The sequence below is a fragment of the Gopherus evgoodei genome, chromosome 3 (genome assembly GCF_007399415.2).
Source record: "Gopherus evgoodei ecotype Sinaloan lineage chromosome 3, rGopEvg1_v1.p, whole genome shotgun sequence".
In the NCBI taxonomy this organism is placed as follows: Eukaryota; Metazoa; Chordata; order Testudines; family Testudinidae; genus Gopherus; species Gopherus evgoodei.
This window is the reverse complement of record NC_044324.1, coordinates 74868634-74892477: the sequence shown is the minus strand read 5'-3', so window position 1 is coordinate 74892477 and position 23844 is coordinate 74868634. Positions and strand designations below refer to the sequence as shown.

The 23844-nt window shown below is 42.4% G+C and overlaps 1 protein-coding gene across 7 annotated transcripts in view; it reads left to right on the top strand.

The window, feature by feature from the left end:
• SNAP91 (synaptosome associated protein 91) overlaps positions 1-23844 on the top strand; it is a 173576-nt gene that overhangs the window by 127487 nt on the left and 22245 nt on the right. For 6 of the 7 annotated variants that reach the window (XM_030555837.1, XM_030555838.1, XM_030555839.1 and 3 more), the window contains exons 17-22: positions 8527-8634; positions 9229-9486; positions 9712-9789; positions 9949-10020; positions 10541-10624; positions 11657-11740. In XM_030555837.1, the coding sequence (XP_030411697.1) occupies positions 8527-8634; positions 9229-9486; positions 9712-9789; positions 9949-10020; positions 10541-10624; positions 11657-11740 (684 nt within the window). The remainder of the gene's footprint in view (positions 1-8526; positions 8635-9228; positions 9487-9711; positions 9790-9948; positions 10021-10540; positions 10625-11656; positions 11741-23844) is intronic. The other variant, XM_030555842.1, reaches the window with a different exon arrangement.

Below are 23844 nucleotides of genomic sequence, written 5' to 3'. Positions count from 1 at the left end.
TATAGTAAAGATGTATCTGCTAAGCACCAGACTCAGATTAAAACCTTCTGCAAAAGGCACCAAATGACTATTAGTTAGTAACTTTTGATATCCACTCATCTGGGTCTGTCAAAATTCCTTCTCCACTCTGAACTTTAGAGTACAGATGTGCGGACCTGCATGGACACTTCTAAGCTTAATTACTAGCTTAGATCTGGTACGCTGCCACCATCCAGAATTCCAGTGTCTGGAGCACTCTCTGTCCCCCCAAAACTTTCCCCTCCCTGGGTTGCCTTGAGGAACTTCACCAATTCCCTGGTGAACACAGATCCAAATCCCTTGGATCTTAAAATAAGGACAAATCAATCAGGTTCTTAAAAAGAAAGCTTTTAATTAAAGAAAGAAACTAAAAATCATCTCTGTAAAATCAGGATGGAAAATACTTTACAGGGTAATCAGATTCATATAGCCCAGAGGAACCCCCTCTATTCTTAGGTTCAAAGTTCCAGGAAAAGAGAGGTAAAATCCTCTTAGCAAAAAAAGGGACATTTACAAGTTGAGAAAACAAAAGTAAGACTAACACGCCTTGCCTGGCTACTACTTACAAGTTTGAAACATGAGAGACTGATTCAGAAAGATTTGGAGAGCCTGGATTGACATCTGGTCCCTCTTAGTCCCAAGAGCGAACAACCCCCAAAACAAAGAGCACAAACAAAAGACTTCCCTCCACCAAGATTTGAAAGTATCTTGTCCCCCTATTGGTCCTCTGGTCAGGTGTCAGCCAAGTTTACTGAGCTTCTTAACTCTTTACAGGTAAAAGACATTAACCCTTAACTATCTGTTTATGACAGGGTCAAACACAGTCCAGTGACCTATAACTGAAATCTGTTTCCCCTCACCAAACCCTTAGGCCAGGGGTCCCCAACACTCTGCCCACAGGGCATCTAAGTTTACTCACGTACTGTCCGGCAGACGAGCATCCGCCAAAATGCCGCCGACAAGCTGCGTCATCCAGAGGTGTCGCTGCCGAAATGCTGCTGATTTTCAGTGGTATTTCAGCAGCGATGGCTTTGGATGATGTTGCATTTCGGCGGTGACGCCTATTGATGTTGCCACTTTTTGGCGGAATTTCGGCAGATGCTCGACCACAGCCACTGTCCTGCATGGCTTGTCTGGCACCTGCCAGATGAAAATGGTTGGGGACCACTGCCTTAGTCCAACACTTTCAGCTCTTATTTTCTTCTATCCTTCAATTTTTTTGTCCCTTTGTGTTCACTTCACATTAGCAGATTTTAGATTTTAAATTCTTCAGGGCAGGGGTAATCATTTAATGTATTTTGAATGGTGCTGACTGCATTGATGCTTATCTTGTTAGGTTATTTGTTGACCTGTATTCTGGAGAGTGAAGATGTTACAGTGATTCCACTAAGTTAACTTCTCAAAGTTCAGCAGTTCTTAGCTATTCTCTCTGGTGATGTGTGTGTGATGGGGCAGAAGCCAGAGAAATAGTCTAGAGCAGAAATAGACACTAAAGAAAAAAGGGCTAGGAAGGCAGAAAGAAGAAAGGGGTGGACGCAGTGGCAGAGGCTCTGTTGTTTGGGCATAGGAGGAAAACACAAAGGTGAATTTATACAAGAATTAATGTTTCACTAATCTTTTTTTTTTTTTTTTTTTTGAGAGAGAGAGAGAGAGGTGTACTAAATTTACTAGTCTAGAGAGCAGGAGTTTAGCTTTATGGGTACTGAAACTTGCACTGAAGAGATTTAAACTATACTTAGGCTCCACTTGAACTGCTACCTGATCAGTTTATTATTCAGAAACACAAAGTGGTTGTCCATTGTGTGTGTTTAAGGTCAGGATTAATCAATATTGCCTTGTTCTAAAAAGAAGCTAGGCTTCTGGGTTCAATGAGATCTCAGAACAACTTATTTGGGAGGTAGCTTGTTAACTAGGCTAAACTTTAACAATTTCTTACCTTGTTTTCCAGAGAACCTAGCTACTATACTTTTGAGTAACAGGCGGCCAAATGGATTGCAATAGAATGCATCAAATGTATTAAGAAAACTGATGGGGAAAGATCTTAGAATATATTGCATATCTCTGAATTTTGTTGGAGTCTTATGTTCACTTGAATTAGTTTCCTCCAAAATATAATGGCTGAAGGGCTGGTTAAGGGACAAGAAACTTGAAGCAAGGTTGCTTCACTAAGGCTATTGCTTTTAAAAATGCATGGTAACTGGTTGTTTTTGGTTCTTTAGTTGAGGGATGAAAATTACATGACTTTCCCTATTCTCTAATATAACAGAAAAGAAACTTACAAAGAATATTCTGAGATAATGTTTGTTGAATATATCCTTCTTACAAACTGTTCCAATTACAAAGATTCATTATGATTCACTTGTCAACAGTTTGTCTCAAACTAATGCTGATTTAAATGTTCTTCACTCGCTGTAGCTCTGATATCAGAGGGGTAGCCGTGTTAGTCTGGATCTGTAAAAGCAGCAAAGAGTCCTGTGGCACCTTATAGACTAACAGACGTTTTGGAGCATGAGCTTTCATGGGTGAATACCCACTTCGTCAGATAATGCTTTAATTAACATTTCTTGGGTTTATGAGCTACTGATGTTGCTTATTTTAATATTTCTTAGCATTCTGATTTTTGGTGAGGAGGCATAGTGTCTATGTTGAGAGATTTCATGAAGAAAGCAAAGTTACTGGCATTTAAAAGTAGTTTTGTGTACAGATCTTCCACCCTTTCTTCACTGACTTTTGTTTAGTAGAATGGAATTGTTTTGACAGTGAGTTCATAAGAGAATTGTGCTTCAGTACTAGGGTTGCCAACTTTCTAATAGCAGAAATCTGAACATTCTTGCCCTGCCCCTGCTCCAAGGCCCCAACCCCTGCTTAGTCCATCCCCGCTGCCTCCATCACTCGTTGTTCCCCACTCTCACTCACTTTCACCAAGCTGAGGCAAGTGTTGGGGGTGCAGGAGGGGGTTTGGGGTGCAGGTGCCGGGAGAGTTTGGGTGCTGTGGGGATAAGGGGTAGGGGGCTGGGGTGTGGGGTCTGACCAAGCTATGCTTGCTTTGGGCAGCTCCTGGAAGTGACTGGGATGTCCGACTCCTAGGCTCAGGGCAGCCAGGTGGCTCTGCATGCAGGCACCACCTCCTCAGCTCCCATTGGCTGTGGCTTCTGGCCAATGGGAGCTGCGGAGTTGGGTGCACGAAGAGGGGGCAGCTCATGGAGATCCCCTGACTGCCCCTGTGCATAGGATTCAGACATGCTGGTTGCTTCTGGGAGCAACGCAGAGCCAGAGCAGGTAGGGAGCCTGCCTTAGCCCCGCTGCACTAGCAACCGGACTTTTAGCAGCTATTAAAATCTGCCGTATTGTTTTCAATTGCCACCAGGAGATTGATGCCGATTCTGGTAGACTCCTGGCCAATCCCGGTGGGTTGGCAACCCTATCCAGCACGTCTCAGTGCATGTATGAAATATTTTGTCATTTATGGGTCTTGTGGCCACATAACATGGCATGCACAGTTTGGAATTATGAATTTGTAGACAAAATATTTTTCAATGGTCTCTCGTTTCAATGGTCTCTAGGTAAGGAAGCATAATTATCTTACTGCAGAACTCCACAGAAGAAAGATGTTTTGTATTGAACACAAATAATTTTTCCTAAAGCAATATGCACATCTAACTTAAATATGTTTATGTAGATGTTAAAACTATCTCAATAGTCGCAAATTTTAATTTAAGGGTTTCAAAAATGTATGTTTCATACAGATTGTTTTTTTTCTTTTAAGTAATGCAGTTATTTTTCTCATTCCAGATGTAACGAGGGATCGTGTACCCATTTATTTTACATTAGTCTATAGCAGGGGTCGACAACCTTTCAGAAGTGGTGTGCTGAGTCTTCATTTATTCACTCTAATTGAAGATTTCGCATACCAGTAATACATTTAACAGTTTTTAGAAGGTCTCTTTCTATAAGTCTATAATATATAACTAAACTATTATTGTATGTAAAGTAAATAAGGTTTTTAAAATGTTTAAGAAGCTTCATTTAAAATTAAATTAAAATGCAGAGCTCCCTGGACCGGTGGCCAGGACCCAGATAGTGTGAGTGCCACTGAAAATCAGCTCATGTGCCGCCATCAGCACGCATGCCATAGGTGCCTACCTCTGGTCTATAGAACCAAAACTTTGATTTTGTGATTTATTTTTTAAAGTGGGAGTGTAAAAAATTGAGTAGAAATGTCTTTAATCTTAAATTTTACATGATAAATTCAGAGATAGCAGTATTGTGCCAGTACTATGGGATTAGAAAGAGAAAATAACTACCTATTTTATGATCCATGATGGATAAAATTTGAAAAGTTCATACCACATGCAGTATAGTGAAAATTAAACTTGGCTTGTGAATGTTTCCATTATCATTCTAACTATGTGTGTAGTATAGTTTTTTCATGACTCAACTTTACATGCCTTTCAAAGTTTGTAGCAAAACTTGTGCAAGTTGATTTTTGTTTTAAAATCTTATGCTGAAATACTTAAGGTAAATCATATGTTATGGGGACTGTTGCTAAGGTAAGTTTTATTTTAGTCTCACAAGCTTTTAAGGGCATTCTTTGTGGCTTATTCTGATAAACTGAAAACTTTCAGAAACTGTCAGGATTGTAGAGGCATTATAATATTCACTATTGTAAGTCTTTGTATAGTAGATAGTCTGAGCACTTTAGAAAGTTATGAAAATTGTAGTATAGCTAGCTAAATCACTGTTTATAAATTGAAAACCTATTGTAGGTCCCAGCTAAGTAAGAAACCAGAATGGGAAACGTTTGCCATACTCCGAGCCTGCCACTCCCCTTATTGAGTATTTTTGGGGGGGGGGGGAGGCAGGGGTGGAAGGAGTGTTAATCCTGCTGGAGTTCTTTAGCTGTTACATTTCAGAGATGGTGTTTTACATCTTAACGTGAATAAGTTTTTATGCCCTTGCTTACGTGGTCTCAGCACATAACTAATTATTATTCCAAGTAATCCTGATGGGCTTTCTTGCAATCCTACAAGGGTTTTTATTACTGTAATACACTATATTATCAGAACGAACTTATCTAAAAACAGTATTACTCAAAGTATTCCAGAGTATCGGACTACTTTATATAGTACATTGGAAGTGTTTTTCTTCAGGAGTAATACCAGAGATTGTATTCCAGATGAAACTCTCCACTGATTCAGAAGCTGGTGATGTAGGCAAAAAGTTACTCACATACTAACCTTCAAAAGGAATTATAGTTGGAAGTACTCAAATTCAAAAAAGCTTTTAGTCCAATTCTTTGCTAAACTGATCAAATTTCCCCATTCTTCTAAATCATGTGCCAGTGTGTAGTATTTCTGCGATAATGTAGAGAATTTTTGACTGATTATGCATTTTACTGTTTGAACAACTGCCATTCAGTTTTGCCATTGTGAATTCTTGTAAATTAAATACATTTAAATTTTAAATGCAATAATGAGAAACTGCTTATTGGCAGGCTCTTTCTCCTGTTGCTCTTAGTTCTCGCTTTTTACTTGGTCTGATAGAATTAAAATATCAACTTTCATCTAGTTTTGCTGAAGTTCAGATGCATGTCGTTGAGCTTTTTTTTAAAAGTAGTTGGCATAAAATTTGTTTTTTAAATGGACATTTTCATTCAAATTGAAACTTGTTACAGCATGTAAAGCTTTCTCTGCTGGCTTGGCAATGTGGTTGCAGCATTCCTTTCTAACAGGAACTTTGCAGTTCACTATTTTTTCCTCATTCCTTTCTATCTCCTGAGCCACCTTGGACATTTAGGATATAGAAATGCTTTAGGTAGCTGAAGGTATTTATGCACCTCACTTTAGGACCTGATCATGCAAATGCAAATGCAGTGAGCTTGCTTATGTGAGTAGTCCCAATGAATTGTTGCTTTAGGACTACTCCATGATAGTAAACACTACATGTGGTAGTAAGATTTAACGTTATGTGCCTAACTTACTCAATTCAGGCCTAGTTGTATAATGCTGGGAATGTATTACTATTATGGTTTCAAAGCTTGAAATGCTATAATGTTAGCGCTTGTTTAAAAAAGGCAAACTATTGCTCAACTGTCACCCAAATGTACTGGTTGGGTCAATTTTTAAATATTTAGTCTCAAGGGAACACTGACATCAAATTAGAGGAGATGGGTTTATTGTTTTTTACTACACCGTATGTTAAGATGAACTTTCTTACTCTGTCAAAAGCAAGATGAGTGAACCTTTTTTTTTGAGTTGTTGATTTTTTTAGAAAGATGGTTAATTTAGGGATTAATATTAATTTTAGTTATAAATTGGGGACACATCAGTTGGAAGCAACAGAGGAGGAGAAGGATCTTTGGAGTATTGGTTGATCATAGGATGACTGAGCCGCCAATGTGATATGGCCGTTAAAAAAGCTAATGCAGTTTTAGGATGCATCAGGCGAGGTATTTCCAGCAAAGAGAAGGAGGTGTTAGTACCATTATACAAGGCACTGGTGAGACCTCATCTGGAATACTGTGTGCAGTTCTGGTCTCCTGTGTTTAAGAAGGATGAATTCAAACTGGAACAGGTTCAGAGACGGGCTACTAGGATGATCCGAGGAATGGAAAACCTGTCTTATGAAAGGAGACTCAAAGAGCTTGGCTTGTTTAGCCCAACCAAAAGAAGGTTGAGGGGGGATATGCTTGCTCTTTATAAGTATATCAGTGGGATTAATATTAGGGAGGGAGAGGAATTATTTAAGCTTAGTACCAATGTAGACACAAGAACAAATGGGTATAAACTGGACACTAGGAAGTTTAGACTTGAAATTAGACGAAGGTTTCTAACCATTAGAGGAGTGAAGTTCTGGAACAGCCTTCCAAGGGGAGTAGTGGGGGTAAAAGACATATATGGCTTCAAGACTAAGCTTGATAAGTTTATGGAAGGGATGGTATGATGGGATAGCTTAATTTTGGCAATTGATCTTTGATTATCAGCAGGTAAGTATGCCCAGTGGTCTGGGATGGGATGGGATCTGCGTTACTGCAGAGAATTCTTTCCTGAGTTCTGGCTGGTGAGTCTTGCCCACATGCTCAGGGTTTAGCTGATTGCCATATTTGGGGTCAGGAAGGAATTTTCCTCCGGGGCAGATTGGCAGAGGCCCTGGAGGTTTTTCGCGTTCCTCTGCAGCGTGGGGCATGGGTCACTTGCTGGTGGATTCTCTGCCCTGGAGGTTTTTCGCGTTCCTCTGCAGCATGGGGCATGGGTCACTTGCTGGTGGATTCTCTGCAACTTGAGGTCTTCAAACCACAATTTGAAGACTTCAATAACTCAGACATAGATTAGGGGTTTGTTATAGAAGTGGATGGGTAGGATTATGTGGCCTGCTTTGTGCAGGAGGTCAGACTAGATCATATTGGTCCCTTCTGACCCTAAAGTCTGTGAGTCTGAGTCTGAAGGTCTGTGAACCCTTTTTATAGTGAATCCTCTCATGCAAATCCCCAAGACCTGCTAATGTGTTCTAACAAATTATTTTATAGGGCCTTATTGATTTAATAAAGATTGATGTGGAAAATTATAAGACTAATTTTAAAAGTTACATTATCAAATGGATACATGGATAAAGTCTGAATTTAAACTGCTGAGCTGCAATATATGGAGAAATAGATGGGTTTTAGAAAAGTGCAAAGGAGTGTTTCCATCTGGGGAACCCAGTGAGTATCAATACTCATGGAAAACACTGCAGTTCCTGGGATGTTTTTATAAGACTAGGCTACAAAAAAATATTTTAAACTGCTAAATTTTTAGTGCGGCACCTTTCAGGAATTAGAAATATTTTAAACTATTTCGGTTAATCACGAAGAATGATGGCATTTTCATTCACCGGTCTGGTTTTTTTACGATACTTAATTAAAATTCCACTTCTCAAGATACCCACATAACTGACAGGTATCTCACAAATGAGGTTTCGCTATAAATGGGCTTCACAAATTCTAGTCAATAAAATGCTGCCAGTAATGCAATAAGAGAGAACTGCGCATTCTAATTCACAGCACTATCTTTTAGCTCCTCAAAATATTCAGGAAACTAAAAGTTAGATGATAAATTATTATTCAGACAGACATTGAGGTTATTTGACTGAACATGAAAGTTTAATATTTTAATTGGCATCAGTTTACTGCCAAACTTTTTACGTGCTTTAGTTAACTTCTCATGTTACATAAACATGCTGCTCAGAACCCTTATACAATGAGAATCCTGTTGCTGTTAACATGTTAATATGCCTCTTGCCTAGCACCTCCAAGTATTAATATGTAGTCTCATCTAAAATAAATACGCTGAATTGGGTTGGGGTGGGAGGGAGATTGAGAAATTATAATGCGTGATTTATCTTGCATCGGTAAAAGTACTAATACAAATTCATGTTGTATAAGGGAATCTTCCTATGCAATTTAACTTGGTTCTTTTACTATATTTTTCTTCTCTTTATCCTTTTAATTTGTTTTAAAAAACTGCACTCAAGATGCCTTTGCAGCTTCTCCTGGAGAAGCCCCTGCGGCACCTGAAGGGGCAGCAGCACCAGCTACCCCAACCCCTGTAGCAGCAGCTCTTGATGCATGTTCAGGAAATGGTGGGTTTTATGTCATCAGTCTCTTGTGTGTGTTAAACTACATGGCAGTGTGTTTTTTCTGAAATTATCAGTCAACCTTTTTTTTCTCAGCACATAGTATTCATTGTAGTTGATCAAAAACATAGAACTTTGAGACAGAAGAGCATTCTTCACATAACTGCATGTGTCTTCTGTCAAAGCAAGAATCCTTTCTCCGTACATTTATTCAGTAGCACTACTGAATAATTTTGACAATGCTGAGTGTTTGTAAGCAGCAACAAGTTTAATATCCTGTTAATGTTTTGGAGACTGACCTGTTTTCTTCTGTTATCTTCATCTGCTGCATTTCAATCTTGCCAAACCAACCTTTCAAAAAAAACAAAAACCAACTTTGTGTTCATTCCCCAAACTTTCCACTTTTATAAAATACTTTATTTTAGAAAAACTGCTGAATAGCTTTCCCAGATCAGTAGGATAGATGTTACAGAGAAGTCAATAACCTAGTCATTGTGTGTATCTGCTGTGTATGTATGTTACCCATAGTTATGCTTGATTTTTGCTAACTTTCTCCCTTACTGATCCTATATATATATTCTCCGCTTTCCTTTTTACAAGACCCATTTGCCCCATCTGAAGGTAGTGCAGAGGCTGCTCCCGAGCTGGACCTCTTTGCTATGAAGCCAACTGAGACCAGTGTTCCTGTAGTTACCCCTACTAGTGCAGCTACTCCAGCTCCCACAACTACTCCTTCTCCAGCTGCCACTGCTGCCACTGCTACTACTGCTACAGCAACTACCACTACCACCACAGCCACCACATCTGCCACCACCACTACCACCACTTCCGCTCCTCCTGCTCTAGATATCTTTGGTGGTAATTGTTTTTAAGTCTTTGATTCTGGTGGATTGAACTCTGGTTTGTCAAATAAATGTACAGCATACACTAACATTATTGCATGTATACTGTATATTAGAAGGTTCTTTACAGACAAAGAGCCAGTCTTTTAAAATTCTCCAAATACGATGTGCAAAACTGAAAAGTTACTGCTTTCAGTCCTGTCTTCCAAAATGAGTTAGACATGTATATTCTTGGTCTTAGATTTATTTGAGTCTGCTCCTGATGCTCCCGCAGTGCCTAAACCAGATGCTACTCCTAGCATAGACCTGTTTGGTACAGGTAAAGATAAAAAGATCCTTTCCCACAATGTAGTGGTTTTTTTTTTGTTTTTTGTTTCCTTTTAAATGTCCTCTCATTTGACACTTACAGCATAAGCTGACTTTGATTTTAAACACAGTACTTACTACTTCTACTTGGTTTTTCTTTTACTTCTGGAAGATGCTTTTTCATCTCCACCACATGGAACTTCTCCTGTGCCTGAGAGTTCTCTCACTGCTGATCTCTTATCTGGTGAGTGCTTGTTTCACAGGCCACGACAGATTCAGTCCTTTCGCAAGTAAAAATAAATGATTGATTTATGCTTGTTTAGGGATTTGAAAGGGGATTCTCAATCTATAATACCTCAAATGTTTCAATAATAAATTGTGATGCATGTTATTCCTGAAGAATATTTTCTAATGGTCACAATAGTCAAATATGTCTTTAAAAATAAAACTTCAGATTTATTTTGCCAGCTCCACTGAAGTTACCTATACTGGTAGTAGGTGACATGTATGTATAGCCTTAATTTTTCAGAAAATAAGTGCTACACTTTGCACAACAAAGCTGTCTTCTTCATAAACAGTTTTTAAAAACTAATATATGCAAAACTTCACATCCTTTCTGATTGCAGTGTTGTAGATTTGGAATCTCAACTAATGTACAAGTCCTGTGGTGCTAACTGGTGGAGTCTAAGTGTGGATTTCAAAATATTTAGTTATTGCTATTAACTTGCTGATACTAAATATTATCTGTCATATGTCTACTGCAGTGGATGCATTTGCAGCACCATCTCCTCTACCCGCTGCCTCTCCAGCAAAAGTGGATTCTTCAGGTGTGATTGACCTATTTGGTGGTGGGTATTTTTCCTTCCTCACCACTTGCAAGTTAAATCATTTCATTTCAGATACATTTACACTGTTTTCGTGTTGGCAGTTGCAATTTCCTCTTTTCACAGTTTAGCTCATGCAGTGTTGCAGCTGAACAACTTTGTATTGTATTCCTATCCAAAAACTCACTAAAACTTAAACTGCAAATAAATGGTTGCAACACTTCTATTCCATCATCCATCCTAATTGTATTTACCATTCTATCATCTATATTCAGTGCATGAGTTTTATCTTTCTTGATCAAGTATTTTGAGTTTTCACTCAAAGTTCATTATATGTAGCTGTATATCTTTTCATCTTCTGTTGATGTTTCTCTGAGCAGCTCAACTTCTGTAAGCAACTGGAATTTGTATATAAACTAAAACAAATTGGTAAATGTGAATTTTACTAGATTATATTGAATTGATCTGAAATGGTGGAAACTAAGAGTTAGCTATGCCTGTCCTAACTTTTTTATAAGACTGTATAGGCCAACACAACAGAACTTCTGTTTCATGTATTATGAAGCTATTTCTAAACTTCAGTGAAAGTCAACTAAAATAACAGGCTTGTAGGCTGTTAAAGAGCACTTTCAGCGCTATACTTTTAGCTGGAGTTATCATTGCCTTTTATTTAATCCGTTATGTGGATCTGTGTAAGTGTCTTAACTCAAGTCGAGAATAACATACTGTAAATATAGTTGGGGTCTCCTATTGGAAAAACCTCACGGGCAAAGTGTTGGTCAAAAATATCACTATTTCTTATATGAAAATATCTCTTAAAGTGTTGGCTCATTGCCTTATTTCTCCACCTTGACTATATGCAATCAAAACCACTTTTTTCTGCAATTCTGTCTGAGGTTCCCAAACATGTTTGCTCCTCATTCTGTAATCCTACCTGGTGAATGAAGTTGTCATACTACTGCTATTCATGCATTCTTTACATAGCAATGATGAATCAGAGTATTTATGTTAAACTTTTTTTGCCTTTCTTGCTGCATTGTGGAATTTACCCTATAGATGCTTTTGGAAGTAGTGCTTCTGAACTCCAACCTGCAACCCAGACAGCTTCTAGTTCCTCAGCTTCTGCAGACTTACTGGCTGGTAATAAATATAAATTTAAATAAAATGTGTGTAAACTTCATTGTGGAAGAGTGGGGTTTTTTTGGATTTTTTTTAGTCACAATCCTATTTTATTTCAAAATGAACCTTCATTTTGCAGTGGAGTAAACTATAAATGTTGTTGGACAGCAGCAAAGATTTCATAGTATTAAACATTCTTAAGTAGCTTAAAGCTGTGTATAACACATCTTACTACTTTCATGATACATCTCCTAAGTGACTGCATGATCATATTGTTCTCATGCTCTTATTCTTCCCTTTTCCTGACCCTACTTCCCTCTCCTTATTTCTCCTAATCTCCTCCTGTTGGTTCTTCCTTTAGGTTTTACTTCAGGGTTGGACATAGGTATTATATCTACTGTATGGTCCCATGCATATTTGTGTTGCTATGTAAGTAAACAGGATCACTTTAGTTCCAGGAAACAAAGAGTTGATTATAGAAGTAAACTTGCTCTAGACTATTTACAATTTTGATAAATTTGGGGTGTAACTGCTTGTCAGTTATTAAACTAACCTCTCCATGCTAAACACTTGTCCTATATCTTCACAGCTGTACAAGCTTTCTTTAACAAATGGAAGTATCACCATTTGTAGTTTATTTAATTTCTGAAAATATTCAGATAATGTTGTTCTTCAAGTGCTTGCTCATGTATATTCCACAGTAGGTGTGTGTGCTCGCCGCGTGCACTGGTGCCAGAAGTTTTTCCCTTAGCAGTACCTGTAGGGGGAGCACTGCTGTGACCCCTGGAGTGATGCCGCTATAGCACGCTATAAGGGGAACCATGCTGTCCCCCTCCCCCTCAGTTCCTTCTTGCCGCCAGTGGCGGTGGATCGGATCTACTTGCTCCAGCTTTGCTGCAGCTCATCTCAAATCTCGTTAATTGTTCAGTAGTACCTGTACCAGTTAGCTAGTTCATAAAAGTTCTAGTTTAGTTATTTTTCGGGCCGGGGCATGCCTGGGCCCCAGGGTTTAAATCGTGCAAGTCTTGCAGGCATTCAGTTCCAGGAGTGACCCGCACACCGACTGCCTCCGCTGCCTGGGCGAATCCCACATTAGTGACCGCTGTAAAATCTGCAGATCCTTCAAACCCAGGACAAAAAAAAGAGACATTAGTCTTTGAGCACTTCTCATGGAGTTGGCACTGATCCCTACAGTGGTGCGCTGAGCGGAATTGGCACTGGGTACTTTGTCTTCGGCGCATGACAATCCCCCAGCACATTCTGGTGGCCAGTACCGCACTCCACTGAAAAAGCAGAAGAAGGCTTCGTCATCTCAGAAGCGTAGAGAGAAGGCACGAGGGGAGGCTAGACCCACCTTGGGCAGCCTCAGTCCCCTCTCCCACCCCCAGGCTCTAGAGCTCCGACTCAGGTCTAGTGGAGCAGCCCGGTTGCGTCAACTCAGACCTCTCTGGCTGAAGTCCATATGCCTTTGACACTGGAGGCCTGCAGGTGGCCAAAGATATTATGACCCTGCAGGTGCCCGGGGCACCACCAGCACCTGGACCCAGCTCTAGAGGCAAGCCGCTGCTGGGGGTCTCATCAGCTGATGCTGACCCGATGCAGATCTCGATCAGGAGACCACTTTGAGGCTGCTCGTCGCCCAGTGTCCTGTCGGGACACAGCCCCCAGCCTCCACTCTTGTTGCCCTCCAGGTTGTCTGGTAGGGTGCCGTCAGAGCACAGTTCTAGGCAACATTCTATGCCAAGTACAGAGTATTGGTGGGACAGGCACCAATGCCATAGATGCTCCTGTTCTCGGCACAGCTACAGGAGCCGCTCCTGGCACGGATGCCGTCGCTGGTCACGTTCCAGCTCTCACGCGTTGAGGCACCACGCCCACCACCCCTGGCGGGGATCGCCAGCTCCACATCATCACGGATCCAGGTGTCGAAGTGTCTTGAGGAGTAGCCACTTGAGGCAGTACTGTTCCTCGACGTCTGAGTCTCGGTCCCGTGGCAGATGCTATGCTGGGTACCACTGTGCATACTGCCCATGTGGCACTGACAAGTCATTGGTAACTCTGACTTCAATCCACACGCAGTGCCCTATGCTCCAGGCAGGCCAACCCGACCTGCTGGTGCCACCAGTGCCACACCAGAGTCAATGGTAGGGACCCCTGTGGCAAAGCCAGTGGTGCCAGTGGACCACCTGGCCTCCCATGCATGCCCAGCAAAGCCCTCGGTCGATAGCGGGAGCATCAGAGACTCCGTCAGTTGCATTATCCAGACCTCCGAGGAATAGATCGGTGGGTCATGGCTTCTCAACACTGCATGAGGAATCAGATCAAGGAGTGGACCCCGTGGCACCTGCTGCTGTGTAGAGCCCAGTACCGGCCCCTTCCCCTGCACCAGATGACAAGATCGCAGTTCTGCCTCCATACGTACCACAGGAGGACTCAGGGCTCATCAGGAGCTGCTAAAGCGAGTAGCATCCAGTCTCCATCTCCAAGCTGAGGAGATGGAGGGACCCTTGGACTCGCTGTTTAACGTGCTCTCATCCTCAGCATCAGGCAGAGTGGCCCTCCTGCTCCATGAAGGGGTGGCCACATCTCCAATGCCCTCTGGCAAACACTGGCCTTCCTGGCCCCGGTATCAAAAAAGGCAGAGCCCAAATACTTCATGCCTATGAAGGAGCATGAATACCTCTATACTTGCCTAGCCCCCAACTGCCTAGTGGTGGAACCTGTGAACCACAGGGAAAGACGAGGCTAATCAGGACCCACACCCAAAAATAAAGACTCCAGATGACTGGACTCATTTGGCAGAAAGCTTTATTCGTCCGCCAGCTTCCAGCTCCGGGTAGCCAACCACAAGGCCCTCTTCAGTCGATACGAGTTTAACTTGTCGGGGTCACTGCCAAAACTCAAGCCCTCCCTTCTGGAGTGCGAAAGGAAGGAATTCAAGTCACTGGTGGAGGAGGGTGCTGCTGTCACAAAGGCTACGTTGAAGGCGGCGTCAGATGCAGCTAACACAGCTGCTCTATCCATGGCCTCGGCAGTGTCCATGCACAAGGCATTGTGGCTACTGCTATCTGGGCTCTCCGCAGAGGCACAGTCTGCGATGCAGGATCTTCCCTTTGGTGGCAAGAATCTGTTCACGGAACAAATAGAGGTGAGGCTCCACGGCATGAAGGGCTCATGTACCCACCCTTCAAACCCTCAGGGTCTACATCCCGCCCAAGGAAAAGCCTAAGGTACAAGCCTCTGTCCCTGTGCCCCAGCCAAGACACAAGCCCACCTGCAAGAGTTCCAAAGCTCAGAAGAGGCAGCCTCAGAGGCAGTCTTGCTCTGCCCCGCAGCCTGGGCCCTCCAAGGGCATGCAGCAGGGCAAGAGGCAGCTTTGAATGGTTGTGGGAGGGTACCCTGGTGACCCCTGAAAGGACCCTCCCACCAATAGTTAGTTTTTCAGCAACCGCTTGTCTGTGTTCCTTGTGGAATGGTCCCGAATAACATCGGAACAATGAGTCCTCAGCGCCATTTCCCAGGGTTATATGCTACAATTTGCCTCACACCTGCCTGCCTTCCCTCCCCCCTCCCACCCGCTGCGGCAGGAAGTGGGTCGGCTCCTCAGCCTGGGAGCTGTAGAGAAGGTTCCATGGGCATTCTGGGGGAAAGAGGTTTACTCCCATTCCTGATCCCCAAGGCGAAAGTGGGGCTCAGACCCATCCTGGATCTGCGAGGCCTTAATCGGTTCATGGCAAAATGCCAGTTTCGCATGGTCTCTCTGGCATGTATCATATCTTCTTTGGACTCTGGTGATTGGTATGCGGCCCTGGACCTTCCGGACGCTTACTTCCATATCCACATATTCGAGAGGCACAGATGCTTCCTCCCCTTCCTAGTAGAACAGGACCACTACCAATTTACAGTTCTCCCCTTTGACCTGTCCACTGCACCCAGTGTGTTCACGAAGTGTATGGCGGTAGAGGCGGCCTACCTCAGATGCCAAAGGGCACAGATATTCCCCTACCTTGACGACTGGCTGCTCAAAGGCAGCTCGTGGTCTCAGGTACACAACCACGTGAACCTGCTCTTGGCCATGCATGGCAAACTAGGCCTCCTAGTAAATGAGGCCGAGTCAACACTGGTCCTGGTGCAGAGCATAGAATTCATAGGTGCTTTCCTGGATGCCTCCAAGGCCACAGCCCCTCTTCCCATGGATGGGTTCTGGACCCTGAAGGGGCTTATAGCCTCGGTCACAGAGTTTCCCGTTACCATGGCCAGGGCATGCCTATAGCTCTGGGCCACATGGCAGCATGCATATACGTGGTCCGCCGCGCCAGGCTTCGTATGAGGCCCCTCCAGCTCTGATTGGCCTCAGTTCTCCTAAGCCAGGGACAAATTGGACAAAATCCTCTCAGTACCAGCGCAGGTGATCGCCACGCTACAATGGTGGTCCTGCCTGGCCAATATGCTCCAGGGAATTCCCTTCCGCGACCCTACCCCGTCACTGGACCTCGTGTCCGACATGTCAGACTTGAGCTGGGGGGCACCCATAGGGACCTCACAGACACAAGGCTTGTGGTCCACTGGAGAGTTTTCCCTTCACATAAATGTCAGGGAACTCAGGGCAATACCTTTAGCCTGCATGACATTCAGCTCACAGCTGTGCGGCAAGGTGGCCAGAGTACTCACAGACAACACCGCTGCGACGTTTTACATCAGCAGATAAGGCAGGGCAAGGTCCTTGGCCCTCTGCCAGGAAGCCCTCAGCCTGTGGGAGTTTTGTATAGCCCACGACATCTCCCTGAAGGCTTTCCACCTGCCAGGCACCAACAACACGCAGGCCGATCGCTTGAGCAGGGTTTTCTTTTCCCAACACGAGTGGTCGCTTCACCTGGAGGTAACTCATCAACTCTTCAGCACTCCCCAGGTAGACCTGTTTGCGACTTGACAGAACCGCCATTGCCATGGATTCTGCTCTGGGAGGTGGGGGAACGCAATCTCGGACGTCTTCCTCCTGTCATGGTTGGACCAACTTCTTTACGCTTTTCCTCCGTTTCCCCTCATTGCCAAGGTCCTGGAGAAAGTAAATACGGACAAGGCATGAGTCCTTTTGATCGCCCCAGCATGGTTCCAACAGCATTGGTATGGCACTCTCCTAGGCTTACTCGTGGCCCTTCCCTGGCCATTGCCACTCCACCTTGACCTACTCTCCCAAGACCAGGACTGCCTCCTCCGCCCCAATCTGGCCAGCTTCCATCTGACAGCGTGGCTGATCAGTGGCTAGATGTGTTTGGAGGGAGCTGGGCATGTCCTCCTCAAAAGTAAAAGGCCATCTACATGCTGAGCCTACCTGGCAAAGTGATCCCGATTTCTCCAGGTGGGTGGGCGAGTGGGGTGTTTCCCCAACATCTGCCCCGCTCCATCTTATCCTTGAGTACCTACTTCACCTTAGAACTCAAGGCCTGGCCCCTTCCTCTGTCAGGGTGCACCTGGCAGCTATTTCAGCGTTCCATCTGCTCGGTTTTCTCCCATGCCATGACCAGGCGTTTCCTCAAGGGGCTAGATCGATCCTTCCCTTATGTTAAAACCCCTATCCCTCAGTGGGATCTAAATTGGTGCTATCTTGCCTTACGGGGTCCCCGTTCGAACCCCTGGCCACATGCTCATGGTCTGATCTTTCCTGGAAGGTAGCCTTCCTTGTGGCCATCACGTCAGCCCAGCAAGTCTTGGAGCTCAGGGCCCTGACCTGCAACCCACAGTATACGGTCTTCACAAAGACAAAGTTCAGCTCTGCCCACACCCTGCATTCCTCCCCAAGGTGGTCTCCGTCTTTCACATGAGCCAGGACATCATCTTACCTGTCCTCTGCCCAAAGCTGCATACCTCTAATGAGGAGTGCCCCCTCCATACGCTCGACGTGTGCAGGGCGCTGGCCTTTTATCTGGATCAGACCAAGCAGTTCCCCAGGTCTTCGCAACTCTTTGTTGCTTCAGCCGAGCGCATGAGGGGCCAACCAATCTCCACCCAGGGGCTTTCTCGATGGATTATATCATGCACCCACACGTGCTACAGCCTAGCAGGGGTTCCCACACTACCTATTTTATGGGCTCACTCAACAAGGGCTCAGGCCTCGTCGGCTGCCTTTGTGGCCCATGTCCCTATCTATGACATCTGTAGGTCCGCTGCCTGGTCCTCAGAACACACGTTCATGTAGCACTGTGTGATCATCTCCCGCACCAGGGATGATGCTGGTTTTGGTAGGGCTGTGCTGTAGCCAGGTAATCTGTGATCTCCTACCCACCTCCATCAGACACAGCTTGTAATCATCTACTGTGGAATACACATGAGCAAGCACTCGAAGAAGAAAGGACAGTTACCTGTTCCATAACTGGCGTTCTTTGAGACGTGTTGCTCATGTCTATATTCCACGCCCCGCCCTCCTTCCCCACTGTCGGAGTTGGTCCGGCAAGAAGGAACTGAGGGTGGAGGGAGCGCGCGGCTCCCCTTGTAGCGCGCTATAGCGGGGTCACAGCAGCATTCCCCCTACGGGTACTGCTGAGGGGAAAACTTCTGGCACTAGTGGGTGCATGTGGCGAGCACGCACACCTACTGTGGAATAGACATGAGCAACACATCTCGAAGAACGTCCTTTTTCAAAGCTCTGAAGGTATGTTAACTAATCCTTGCAAACATCACTTACCCCATTTTGCTTTTTGGCTAACTGAGAAGCAGAGGATAACTGCTGTTAGGAGTTTTGGGAGAATGATCTATTGGACTAAATATGTTCAGTACTGTACTAGACTTAATAAAGTTCTGTCTAAAAACTTTGCATTGAGAGAGAATCCAAACCATGCATCATCAGGATAAGGTCAAACATGATACAAATATTTTAAACAATGCAAACATCTAAATGAGCAGCTCTCAAAATTAATATAAACTGAAGATTTAGTGAGGTGATCAGAACCTCACAACTTCTATGTGGTACTTCTATGCTTCTTTTAAATCAAACAATATAAACTCATTTGAATTTTTAAATCTGTTACTGCAAAGGCATCTCTACTTGAATTATATTATAATACCTTAAAATTGCACAGTTGTGGGTTACTGATCAAAGTGGTCCTACTGTACTACTTGTGCTGCAGATTATAGCTAATAAATTAAGGTAACCTCTAAGTGTTGGCTGCCATATCAGTGCATAATTTTAGTTTTTGAGGTTCCGTGGAAAGTAGGATGAAAAGTTATTTTCTTCTGATTTTATTTGATCCAAACTGTGTGGAAAGTAAACTTATAGCATCCCTCAGTAAGATTTGGGACAAAGGATACTATTACAGAGGAGCAGCATAACACCCTCAGCGTTCAAAGTCTTTGTCACCCTTTGTTCATATCAGAAGGGATTGTAAAAACCTGAACTGTGCGGAGTATGGCACCAAATCAAAACTGAGGACATCATGCTGATGTTCAAGTTTCAGATGACTGCCTCATGTCAGTCTGATTCCTTGAAGCTTCGTTGCCAAGTGTACATGTAACACACTACTCCTTCGGGGGGGAGGGGGGGGGGAAGAGTATGACACTTGCTTTTCTTCCAGTAAAAATAAATGCATATCAACCAGAAATATCCATGTACTACAGCCTCCTTTTTCCGCCGCTATGTATTTGGCTTTCTTCTTTGGTGTGTACCATGTGCCAACTGTGTGAGCAGTACCCTTGTTATTGACTCACATTAGGCAATGACCAACTTAGAAGTATTACCTTTTTATGCTACCAAACCTGATGTGATGCCATATACTGGCTCATGTAACACAATCTACCTGTTCTACACCAAACCAAAAAGGCCACTAAATCAGTGGTGGAACAAGTTCCTAGCCAGCTTTCCTCTAGTTTCAGGAATTGTATTTATATATTTCTAAATGGCCAAAGAATAGTCACTAACTGACTGACTTTTTGGTTCATCTAGAAAGTGAAGTTTGGCAAGTCCAGTAACTGAAAGTGTTACCTCTTCTCCCTTGAGTTAGCAGATTGAAAATGTTGCTGCCTTTCTAATAATACTGTACTCCCCTTTTAAATCCCTCTCATATACATGGGCTCTTAATTCAGAATTAAAGTGAAAATCTTTCCTTGCTGCCTTTCAGGTAACTACTTCATGGATGCTTGGGGTACAGCCCAGGGGGTAACCTTATTTAAAATATGGTTGCAGTCTGAAAAAGACTGTTTGAAGTGGTTTCCATTGTATATACAAAGTTTTCAGTTTTGTTGAATCGCTTTCAGCACTCCTAACTATAAAAACTGTTCCAGCACCTATGAACTAATTATTTGGCCCTATTTGCTAAGGCATATTCGTCCCTTAAATACTTGCATGCTGTCATCTTTAAAGTAAGGTTGCTTAAATCTTTCTCAGCTGGTCAATATTTAGTTTTTTTTCTCATCCATGTTCTTATATGGTCCCCTTCACACAATAAGCCCTTAAATAGGGGAGCTCTCGTATAAAAGATAAATATGAGAATTTTTATATTGCAAGTGCTATGAGTTTCTTTTGGGGTAAATCCAAAGGAGAACACATCTCCCACCAGCATGTAAACATATGTATGGAAAACTTTCTATTTCATTACAAGAAAGTAAGTGCCTATTCCAGAAATGATTACATTTACTGGTTCCAAGACAGCTTCTTGAGACTGAGTATGCGGATAAACCAGGAGCCCTCAGTAAAGGCAGTCCTTGCCTTCTAATTTAGAGTCCCTCTTTTTGTGAAGTTTCATAAATGACAATTTTATAGGAGTATCTGTAGCCAATTTCATGAATGAGAACATTGTTGGTTACTTGTAGGAATATGTAAAATTGCAGAAAATGTTAAAGCAAATTTAGCAACCGATTTTCACCAGTCTCCATGTGGTTAAATTTTGAAAAAAAGTGTTAATCTGTTTGAAAACATCACATCACAATCTTGTGTATTCAGACTGAAAGCAATTTTACTCCCAAAAATGCAATTTCAGCATGAAAATGAGATCTATCAAGGAATATAGAAATTTTTGCATACTCATTAGTAATTGGAGCCTTCAAAAAATATTCAGTTTTCCATTGTATTGGGGGGGGGGGTTGAAAAAATTGATGAAGTTTTATATTAAATCAAGACTTCAGTGTGTAAAGGATGGAGGACGTGAACCTGTTTTTTGGATAACTGAGGCTTAGTTAGAACTCCTCAAACCCACAGTTGCCCATCCTACCCTGCATTGAGGTATGTGATCGTGCTTTTAAGCTTTATTCTTTCAGTGTTTCTGGATCCACTCGTTGACGTGCCTGTGAACAGAGGTAAAATTCCAACAGCCTCACTTACTATAAAGTAAACTATTTTATTCCTGCCTACAGAGCTGCGTCTGCATTTTAAATCCAAAATGGATACCAGTTTGAATAACAATTTGGCAGATACAAGGCTCTGTTAAACCATAACACCATATTGCTAAGCATTTGTTTGCTTCAGATAATGGCAGATGTATAACCTGCAGCATAATCCAATTCTAAATTTGAAATCCTCTTGATTTCTCATAGTTCTTGAAGGCTTGTCCTCCAAGATTTTTGAATGCTTAGTTTTAGTGAAAGTGCAGAGGGATCTGAAGCGACGTGTCCTTCAGGACAAAGTTTGAGAGCCTATGGGATGCTGTAAAGGCTGCTCAACTCGCTCACAAGTTTGTCTGGGCTCTAAATCTTAGTCTGATTGCAGCTGGTATGGGTCCCTGGAAAAAGAGGCAGTTTGAGATAATGGGGGTAATTCAAGTCTTTGTCTTAGCAGAACCCTCAAGTGGCTCTGCTAACAAAGGGAAGTCAGTGCAGGTTCTGGAAAAGTGACATTTTCTTTAGCCATTTATATGGGCTATTTAATTGTCTAGTTCCTAATTACTTTATCAGGGCCCCAGATAGAGCATTTGGCAGCTCTAGATCACATTAATTGCAATTCTCTAACTACTGTGGACTGGTCACTCTCAGCTTTGTCCAGGAATTGTCAGGCTAACTTGAGATGGAAGGGCACTAATTAACCAGGTGTCCACGGTCAATGAGTCTAGCATAACCAAGACTGCAGCTGTCTTAATTACTAGAGGTCAGAAACCTTGATCAAGGATTCAGTCTTTCCTAGATACACTTTGAACAGGCAGGCTGTTATGCCATGTACCAGCCCCTCTTTATCTGGAGATAACTGGAATATAGTGTCTTCTGTGATTGAAAAAAACTTGGATCATCATGCTGCTGGTATGGTAATCCTTGTTGCGCATAGGACTAGAAGAGACCTTGTGGGTCAAAGAGTCCAGTCTCCTGCTGTCACAGACAACCTCATCATGTAGTCCCGGTCATAAATTTGTCAGGCTCCATCTTAAAACTAGTTAGGTCATTTGCCCTCACAGCTCCTGTTGTAAGGCTGGTCCAAAACCTCATTCTTCAGATTAGAAACATTCTTCTATTTTCCAGCCTAAATTTATTATTGGGCTATCTATACCCATTTGTTCTTGTGCCAATATTGTTCTTCACCTTAAATAACACTTCCTCCCTCTCTGGTGCATTTCTTTCTGATGTATTCATAGAGAGCAGTCTTATCCTTTCTCAGCCTTGTTTTTTCTAGGTTAAACAAGCTAAGTTCTTTTAGTCTCCTCCTGTAAGATAGACTATCCATTCGCCTGTTCATCCTAGTAGCCCTTCTCTGCACCTGTTTCAGTTTAATTCAAATTATGCTGATATGCATCTACTAGGTGTAGTTGCAAGTACTTTGTCACCATTCTTACCTAAAACCTTGGGAAGAAAAAGTAGCTACCCATTGTGACTTGTCGGGATCTTTTAGGTTATGTTTTTAGGTTACCAGTATCTCACGATTGCTGAGAATGGCTGATAGATTGCGGTTAATCAACATTACTGTATCACTTCTCAGTAATCTCTTAGTGCATTCATATTCTAGAAAATGATGTCAGGATCATTCCAAAGCTACTATTCCCAGAATAGTGGGCTAATGAGGTATTCTTTGGGAACATGATGTGCTTTTTTCAAAAGCTTGGGCAAAAGTTTGATTTGGGCTTAAACTGCTATGAGAAATGATATATATATTACTGTTTTACAACTTTTGGTGAGTTTTTTTTTTATATTTTTAACTTACTTTTTTTAAAGTATTAATTATTTAAATTGAAGGTAGTCAGCTTTAGCACACTTATGTCCAGTATTCTCCAAACATACAGGTCTGGCTGTCTTCTTCCTTATGACATTAGTCTGACATTTGAAGGTACATATTGCAATTTGTAAGTGGATAAAATGTCAGTGTTTGATCTGCCATAATCTCCCTAAAGTATATCAGTTGCCATCTGTTTAAAAATGTTAATAGATTTGGTATTTTTAAGCATTTAGCATAATGTGTAGACTACAAATCTTAACAGTTTAAGTCAGTTCCTCCTTCACTCTTTTCACAAGATGAGTTCAAGGTTCTGATTTTCATTCCTATACTTGGACATCACTAACCCCTAATGTATGCTGTGTCCTCAACCAATGCAACCAGAATCCTGACAACCTGAAATTAGTGCAACAAGAAAATACAGTATTGTAGGTTGCTGACTATTCTTCTTGAAAATTGACCTTGTGACTAAAATCTATATGGGTAGGTCTCCCAAAGTTACTAAGCACCTGCAGCTTCTGTTAATTTCATTGAGATTTTTGGGTGTTTTCACATCTCTGGAAAAACACGCCATAACTATCAATCCATATCTTGCTGGCAGAACTATCATAGACTTTAAGGTCAGAAGGGACCAATGTGATCATCTAGTCTGACCTCCTGCTACTACTCAACTCATGTTACATTGACACAGAACTCTTTTTGGGGAGAAATGTGGTGGATTATTGCTTTTATTTTAATTTTTCAGGGAAAACATTTAATGTTTTTTAACGAGGAGAATTTAAATCAAGGAGTCTGGGGAAAATGCTGTAGAAAAATCTATAAAATCATTTTTCTTATTTATAATATGTTATAGTACTTCAAAAATCTAAAATTATAGTTGGAGACAACTTAAAAGCCCAGATATATTTAAAGGATAGTGGTACCATTAATAGAAATGAATGAAATTGAGGGTCAGGTTAGATAAGAACTTGGGAGAGGTGCAAAAGAGTCCCGTGTGCTGTAGGAA